The 9,184-nt window shown below is 43.5% G+C and overlaps 1 protein-coding gene across 1 annotated transcript in view; it reads left to right on the top strand.

Moving 5' to 3' along the window:
- The window catches only part of Cd38 (CD38 molecule), a 49,357-nt gene extending 40,946 nt beyond the window's left edge, over positions 1-8,411 (top strand). Inside the window, exons 5-8 of the mRNA XM_008826885.3 lie at positions 2,943-3,016; positions 5,076-5,168; positions 5,504-5,590; positions 7,340-8,411. Coding sequence (XP_008825107.1) covers positions 2,943-3,016; positions 5,076-5,168; positions 5,504-5,590; positions 7,340-7,403 — 318 coding nt within the window. The 3' untranslated portion in view covers positions 7,404-8,411. The remainder of the gene's footprint in view (positions 1-2,942; positions 3,017-5,075; positions 5,169-5,503; positions 5,591-7,339) is intronic.
- The last annotated feature ends 773 nt before the right edge of the window (positions 8,412-9,184 follow it).

Here is a 9,184-nt window from a genome sequence, read left to right as displayed (position 1 = left end):
CTCCCCTGGCCACTTGTTCACACTGTCACGCTGGGTCATTTCCAGCTTATGCATTAGGGGCGGAGGGTAAAGAACACATACATAAAAACTGTAGCGGCAGCAGATGACAAATTTCATGTTTGATTGTACCTTCTCTGTGTGTTCCCACTTAGTCCCCCAGTAGGTAGTGTAAAGAGTGAATTCTCACGTTAAAGGTGAAGAAGCTAAGATTCTTAGTTTAAGGGACTCACCCAAGATCCCTGGCTGGGAAGCAGGCAGAGCCAAGAGCTTAGGGCAGGCCAGCCTAATTTCAGAGCCATAGTCTTTATTTTGCTTGCTGTCTGCTCATTGGTTCTGTCTTCTAAATGGCAGTTTTGAGGGCTGGGGACTAGATCAATGGTAGAACATTTGCCCAAATGGCAGTTTTGCTCTTCTTTACTCCCTGTAAAAGACTGGGTCGTGGTGAGACAGAGAAGTACTGGAAGTAAGGGTTTAAACAAGCACTTTCCTTAGATACTCTTGACCACAGAGTCCTCTCCAGAGCTCCATCAAATGAAGGTAAATATATCTGCTCTGGGGTTGGAGAGATGGCTCAGTGGTTAAGAGCAGCCAGCGTTCGATTCCCAGAACCCACATGGCAGCTAACAACTGCCCATAACTCCAGTTCCAGGGGATCCAACACCCTCTTCTGACCTCCACGGGCATTGCTTGACACAGGTGCACTTACATACATGCAGGCAATACGCTCAGGTGCACCTGTGTCGTGCAATGCTCATGGAACTCCACGGGCATTGCTTGACACAGGTGCACTTACATACATGCAGGCAATACACTCAGGTGCACCTGTGTCGTGCAATGCTCATGGAAGACATAAGAGGCTATCAGATCCCCTGGAACTGGAGTTACAGACAGTTGTTAGCTGCTATGTGGGTGCTGGGATTCGAATCCAGGTCTTCCGCAAGAGCAGTCAGTGTTCTTAACTACTGAGCCGTTGCTTGACACAGGTGCACTTACATACATGCAGGCAATACACTCAGGTGCACCTGTGTCGTGCAATGCTCATGGAAGACATAAGAGGCTATCAGATCCCCTGGAACTGGAGTTACAGACAGTTGTTAGCTGCCATGTGGGTGCTGGGATTCGAATCCAGGTCTTCCGCAAGAACAGCCAGTGTTCTTAACTACTGAGCCATCTCTCCAGCCCCAACAAATAAAATATTTAAAAATATATATATACCTGATGTGTAGAGTTACTGCTACCTTTAAATACAATACCACTATCTTGAGAAGTAATACACAATCCATCTATTTAACAGATACTTGTTGAAGACTTAGCTATGTGTTGTAAAAACACATACACTGTATATTTCTGCTTGCTCTTTCTGATCATACTTTCCATTTATGTCCTCACTCTGTGATATATTTTATAGCCAAGCAATCACTAACAACTTCTGCAGGAAGACTCATTTTACATACACTAAGCTCTTTCTCATGCTCCTGGCTCAGACCTTGGTGCTAAGAGTAAATGATGCAGGGAATGAAGGCACCCTGCTTTCTGAGACACTGCGGCACTTGCAACTTGGTCTTTACCTGATGCTCATGCACGGAAGTGGATTGGCTTCTGTTGTGAGACTAGTCCCTGTCTTTGACAGTAGAAACAGTTCTGCTTCCTGGATTGAGTCTGCAGATCACCTTGTCTCTAAATAACGTGACCTAAATGGCTACTGAGCCAATATTTACCTCATGGGGGCTCTGGGGAATGCTAACTTGTGGGGTCCAAGCTTGACACCCTGTAACCACTCTTTTGACTCAGTACATGATTAGGCATAGGATTGGGGCTCTGGTCCTCTGCTCATCCCCCTCTGTGAGCAGACAGGCACCACTGAACTTTATGTCTCAGTGGTCAACACTACCTGTAGGATAATGACCAGGTTCCTCAGTAAAGTGTTCACAACCTCCCTTCAGTTAGCTTCCTACCCAACCTCAGTAGCCACAGAAGTTTCCTCATGAACACCACTGTTCTTCTAAACCTAGGACCTTCTAGTCCCAGCTGCCCCTGCCTTTGCGTGGTGGAATCCTGTCCGTTCTTTGGGACATGGCTTTTGTGCCCTACATAGGGCTCTTCCTGCTCTTTCCTCGTCTCTACCACCCAGTGTTTTCCTTCTCCCTCCCCCTTTCCCTCCCTCTTTTTCTTCCTCAGAGTTTTACCGAGCACTTTACTCTGTGGGCCATGCACCAGGTATAAGGGATCAAGTGCCCCAGAGGAACCTGGGAGGCCAGGCTCTCATTTCTCACAGAGCTCTTCATACTGGTGGCTAAACTGACAGTCAACTCATCCTTACAATGTGGTACAATTAGGTAACGTGCAGAGGCTTCACAGAAGCTACATCTGCGTCCTAGAGGTCGGGGTCTGTCTCTGTCTCTAGGGGAAGCTGGAGACTACTCTGTTCGCGTTGATCCCTCCAATGCTTAGCAAATATTCCAGCGAAATGTTGATTTCATGAAGAAATAGCTCCTTGCTCAATCATATTCATTCACTCAAGCAATGTCTCTTTTTCTTTGTGTCTTTCCAAGCTTTGAGTCACTAACTCTTGCCTGAGTTTCCCTTCCCAAGGCATTTCTTTCTCCTTACCCCTGAGTTGTTCACCTTGTTCCTTATAAATAAAACGTAAGTTCATGACCCCAGGAAAAGCTTTTCATTTCCTGCCTCTAGAGATACTCTTTTTCCATTCTGGACTTCCAACTTCTACACCATTTATATATTGACATGACTGATTCAGGAACTAATGAGAAACAAAATTATTCGTGACTTAGAATGAAAATCAGATAGACTTGGCAGTTCTCTGCTAACACTATAGAGGGATGGTCCAGCCCCCACTAGTTAATGCTGTTTTGGATGGGATTGCTGGAGAACAGTGATGAAGTTTGCATGCTTAAGAATGATGGTGAACTTTGATTTTTAAGTTTGCAGAAGCAGCTTGTGGTGTGGTCCAAGTGATGCTCAATGGGTCCCGCAGTGAACCCTTTTACAAAAACAGGTACTCCTATCTTTGTATCCTATTTGCAAGGGTTGATTGTCACAGTTACAGTCACCTGTGGGTATTTCATCTCTCAAAAGAATATGCTTTTCAGGTTTCAGATCAGTTCTGAAGATTTGGGTTTAAAAAAAGGTGAAACTTTGGTATTCTCTGAAGAGATTTCTCTCCTCCTGCATAACAAAGGGCCCTTGCATAGCATCCAGCCATTGCCCTTGACTCTCTGATGCCTCATATGATTTTTGCAACGTTCTGTCTTCTTGCACTTTCCTCCCTTTCACCTTCATTCATGCTGTTCAGCCACACCACCTGCCCTGCCTCCCCACGTCTGCCTGTCCCAGTCCTCACCACTCAAGAATAATGGCTGATTTCTCTCTCTATGAACATGTGAATCCCAGTTCATCAGTGGAAGTCCCACTAGGGACATCAGGAACCACCACACCAGGCTTTGATATTCACCTGTCGTAGTAGACACTGTCAGAAAAGTACCATAGTAGTTAAAAGTGAGGATTCCAGATGCCGTAATATATAACCTATGTGACGGTGGGCAGGCATCTGGCCCCTGACAGTCCTGCATGTGTAAATGATAGTAATGATGCCATGATGCCATACAGATGAAGTGTGAGAAACATTGAGCTCTGTGTCTAACAAAAACTCTCCAGATGAGCATTAGCTATTATTTTGTCATTTAATCCCCAGGACTGAATTGGGCCACATCTGTGCCTTCCTTTTCTGGCCTCTTTCTGTACTTAGCTTCCATCATGTCAATAACCTTTTGGCCTTTGCTTGAATCTTTCTCTGATTAAGAATGCTTATGAAAATGGAAGCACATACTGATTTTCTCTGGGCACTGTAGGGTACCCTCAATTAATTTTGCATCTCTTCTGCTTGAATGTTTGTTTTTACAAAGAAGAATTTGTCCTTTTGCCTTCTGACCATCCTGTAGGCTTTGGGTGAAACACTAACACTCAGAATCTTACCATCTGATATTAGAGACACAAGTCATTGCCACAGGAGAAGCAGCTGCCAGATACCGGTGGGGAAGAGTCTAGAAATGGACTGTATTAGTTTATTGCTGCTGTGATAACACACCATGACTAAAGGCAACTTATAGAAGAATGAGTTTATTGTGGCTTCCAGGTCCAGAGAGATAAGAGTCCACCATGGTGGGGAGGCATAGCGGTAAGTGGCAGGCATGGCGGCAGAAGCAGGAAGCGGAGTGCTCACGTCTTCAGTAATAAACAAAAAGCAGGAGAGAACTGGAAACAGGGCAATGCTATGAGCTTGCCAAGCCAGGCCCCAGTGACAGACTTCCTCCAGCAAGGCTGTACCTCCTAAAGGTTCCGTGACCTCCCAAGCAATGCCACCAACCAGGGACAAAATGTTCCCATACTTGAGCCTGTGGGGGACATTTCTCATTCACATCACCACATGGGCTTCGGGCAGATCATGGTAGGGTCTTTCACAGCAGGGCTTCTCAGACTCCATCAAACATGCAAGATCAATTCGGAGGTGGTGGTAGGCTGAGATTCTGCAGCTCTGACTGGTTCTCTGATTATGCTACTCTTTAAGCACCAGGTTTTTAAAAAAAATCAACATCAAAATATAAAAATCTTATCTTGAAAATCTGGTAATTGAGGGTCATGCTGAATGAGAAAATGTGGTTGATTCTCAGATAAATCATGGGACAAGGGGTCTAACCAGGGATGTTCAGACTTCTGGATTTTTAAAAATATCGCGTGTGTGTGTGTGTGCGTGTGTGTGTGTGTGTGTGTGTGTGTGTGTGTGTGTATTGCCTGCATATGTGTAAGTGTACCTGTGTCCTGCAATATCTGCAGAGGTCAGAAGAGGATGTTGGATTCCCCTGGAACTGCAGTTACAGATGGTTGTTAGCTGTCATATGGGTGCTGGGAACCGAACTCCGGTCCTCTGCAAGAGAAGCCAGTGCTCTTAACCTCTGAGCCATCTCTCCAACCCCAAGACTGCTGAATTTTGACAGGACATCTGGAGGCCCTACACTTTGGCTTGAGGTTGACAATGTTATTTGTCTCTTCTGTTTTAGTACTTTTGGAAGTGTAGAAGTCTTTAACTTGGACCCAAACAAGGTTCACACACTACAGGCCTGGGTGATGCATGACATTGGAGCAATTTCCAGGTATATATACTATTATCTTTCACCGGAGTGATACTTTATGAATCGGTCCATGAATAGAATCCACAGTCACAGGAGCAACTGGGAACAGGTTGCCTTAGGAAATGAGTCAGGCTTATTCTCCATTCCACCCTCTCCACAGCCTCTTAATGTGCTCTCCATGAGGGTTAAGTGACTGCTGTATCCTGTCAGCTCACCTGCTGACCTGAGAGCGCTGAGGGAGACTCTGCCTCACCTCTATCCCAGGGCAGTGCCCAGGAGTTATGATGCAGAAGAAACAGACTCATAGAGTATTTGAAAGATCTTATTATGTTAATTCTTTCTTCTTTCTTCCCCAGTGACTCATGCTCAAGTTCCTCTTTAAATGAGCTGAAATTGATCGTAAGCAAAAGGAATATAACATTTATCTGCCAAGATAACTACAGGTAACTGATTTCTTCTTGACAAAATGGTTGTCAGAGCTGAGAGGGTTGTGAGAATCCATCTCAGGCTTGGGCAGTGGTCTCATATGGTGACCTATGGTGGTCTCCATCCCTCCTGCAAGCCTAGCTGGTGTTTTCCTAGCCTGTGGCCTTTATGTTGCCTCCCTTTCCTCCTTTCTCTTGCCTTCCCTACCAGCCCAAGTGACGGGGAGCCCACTGATCCTTAGAGGACGTAGTCCCTGGTTTCCAGTGCACCTGCTGGGTTTCAAGGGAGCAGAAGCATGCTTTGCCAAGACCTTTCTCTCAAGCTATAAAATCCTGTGCCTGGGCATGCATTTGCATGTGAAATCTCCTAGTTAGATCCAGATGTAAATGCCTAATGCTTGGTAAATTTCCACATGCAGTCTACCAAGATTTACCTTTTCTAAATACATATATATATGTATGTATAAATTTTTAAAGAAAATTTATCAGTAATCCACGATTTGGGAGGAAATATTTTAAAATTACGGACAGGTATATAATCTTTAACACCACCTGTTACTTCAAAATTGGAAGCCCTGTACATGTTTTTAATGAGCTGTGGCTGGTGGTACAGGCAGGGAGGCATTGCTAGAAGCATCTTCAGAATTTTCCCATTAGCTTGGACCAAGACTAAAGCAGAGAGAAAGGCTTTTCAAAGCACGCAGAAGCTGAAGGGCTAGAGATTTTTTCTGTCTCTTAATGTCACCCACCATCTCACAAAGGCAGAAGGACAGATTTAAGGAACTTTCACAGATGGCTCGCTTTCCAGATGACCTGGATTTTCCATCTGTCAGTGGCTGTTATTGAGAAACTGCCAGGAAAAAAAAAAATCCCATCAGCGTATTGTAAAAACAGGAAGAAAGAACAATTATAAAAGAAACCTTGTAGACATCTGACTGGCTAAATTATTCAAAGGTATTTGCATGGAGAAGAGGTGTTGACATTCTAGGGGAAGGTTGAGGAATGCAGACCCCGTTGCTTTGTTATCTCACATTTATGAAAATGACGGTCACTTTAAATTATCAGTTTGTTATTTATCTAAAGTTCACTGTGTGCAGAGGAGGCATGGTCCTCTGCCAGTGTTCTCCAGCTCTCCCCTGAGGTGTAGGGGCAGGGGAGGGTAGGCGGGGAGACAAGGTCCCTGCTGTTCTCACACTTTGACCCAACAACCTCCAAGAGCTTCTGAAGAGAGGAAAGCTGGATCCTCAGGGACTGTGCCATCCCTGGTCCCAGTGGCCACTTCTGCTGTTTCATGATCAGCAACTGTCACACGCATGTGACACACTTAAACCAGATGCCCATTTTCATCTCCACATATTACCATCATACACTTCTTGGCATTTGTTTCTATGGTCTTAGTCATTTCCCCTGGGCTAGACTTTGCTCGGTGTTGTCACTGAGGAGAGGCGCATGTGGATGTTCAGTGGTCCGTTTTTCTTTGGCAGCTAAGGAAGGGTCTTCTTTCATTGCTGAGTTGAACCACGGGTGTATCATTCTGTATATTTTTCTCTTTAAATTGTTTTAATACATTTATTTATTTATTAAGGGGGTATTAGTGCTATGTGTGGAAGTCAGAGGGCAACTTGGGGTGGTCAGTTCTCTCTTTCCACCCTATCTGGGGAATCAAATTCAGGTCATGAGGCCTGGCAGCAAGTGCTTTCTCCCATTGACCCATTTTGCAGGCTTTTACCCGCTCTCTTGATTTTCTTTCTTGCTTCCTGCCCACAGGCCTATCAGGTTTGTTCAATGCGCGGAGAATCCTGAGCATTCATCCTGTGGATCTAGAATCTGAGCCATGATGGCTTTAGATCTTAGACCTCCTACAGCACATATCAATGTGGCCGGACACAGAAAGCGCCCAGTGGAGGGAGGGCTGAAGATTTCAGAGAGAGGTGTCTGTTGCAGTGTCAACACCAGACATGGAAGTGTTTCCCTCCAAATTATGACAGAATTGTGTTAGTAGTATAGTTCTTACTGTACTCTACCAATATTCAAGAAAGAACTACTTTATAAAGTTAGACTTAAATTTTTATATTGTTATTTCACTTTAACTTTCTCATGTGGTGCTTTTATGAAGTTTATGTACTGCTAACATCTTTTTCTTTTAATGGGGCTAGGAAATCAAACCTAAGAATCCTTGCACACAGTAGGTAAGCCTGTCTACCAGTGAGCTACATCCCCAGCACAACTACCAACATCTTTCAATTGAAAAATAACCAACCAAACCTTTCTTGTTAGAATGAGCAAACAAAAGAAAATGAAATGTCCAAGATAATGTTTCATTAAGACAACCCGATTTCAAATGAACGGCCTTATCTCCTGATGTTTTTGCATCCTTCTGACAGATACTCAGACTATAAACTCCATGGTCACAGGTTACTACAGGGAAGGTGCTCTATGCATTTCACACCACCTGCATTTGTGCTTTATCTCTAATCCTCCCAGCATTTCTGTAAGTTTGGTTATTATTTTCCTTTTTCATTTTTCAGTTGAGAAAAATGGGAGTTTGGAAAGGTTATGCAATTTTTCTAAAGTCATACTCCAGGATAAAGGTTAAAGTTGAATTTAAACTCAGCTGTAGCAAACCCAAAAGTGTATGTGTTTTCTTTTCCTAGGCCTTTAACATCACACTGGTAGAAGCCTTTGTTAGTGAATGTTGCTGGATTAAAGTGAACACAGTTGAGTCTAGAATGTGCTTTTTTCTGGATGACTTTAAAACAGAAGAATTTTTCCCCCATTTTTTTCCTTCTCATGTGTGTTAGTCACTTTTCTGTTGCTGCGATAGAAACACTGACCCAAGCAATTTATAGAAGGAAGAGTTTATCTGAGCTTACGGTTCCAGGGGAATTACACTCCGTCATGGCAGGGAGGCATGGTGGCTGGAGGTGGCTGGAGCAGGAGCAGCAGAAGCTAAGGTCCCATATAATCACACAGGCACAGGAAGCAAGAGAGCAACTGGAGATTTGGCAAGGCTTGAGAACTCTCTAAGCCCACCCCAGTGACGTGCTTCCTCCAGGATAGCCACACCTTCTAAGACCTCCCAAAACATTGCCATCATCTGTGGACAAAATGTCCAAACACTTGGAGCCTATCGGGGACATTTTCATTCAAAACACTGCATTATTCTCAGAAACTTTTATAGGTAGAAAAGAGTTAAAACATATTTGTTCCTGATGTTGGAAACATGTTTTCTGCTCTTTCTTCTTAGATCAGTGTTGTGATGAGTTTGCCAATTTTTTGTTGTTATTTTTCTTTCAAAGAGCCAACCTTTAACTTTGCTCATTTATTTTATTTAATTGATCTTTTCTCTTTAGTTTTAGAAATATACAATTTTCTTCTAGTTTCTCTGAATATTTTTGTTCAGCTTTTTTAAACAGGTGCTTACATCATTGATTTTTCAGCCTGTTTTCTTTCCTTACATGTTTCTTAGTGCTATAAATTTGCCTCTGAGCCTTGCTTTAGCTGCAATGTTGAAGTTTTGATATGCTGTTTTTGCTTATTCTAATTTTGTTTCATTGTTATTTAGAATTATATTGTTTAATTTTCAACAAGTGGAGAGGTTTTTGGTTTTTT

This window comes from Nannospalax galili, unplaced genomic scaffold (assembly GCF_000622305.1).
Source record: "Nannospalax galili isolate Female #2095 unplaced genomic scaffold, S.galili_v1.0 scaffold271, whole genome shotgun sequence".
NCBI lineage: Eukaryota > Metazoa > Chordata > Mammalia > Rodentia > Spalacidae > Nannospalax > Nannospalax galili.
Note: the sequence above shows the minus strand (reverse complement) of the source record. Positions and strands in the feature narration are given on the sequence as shown.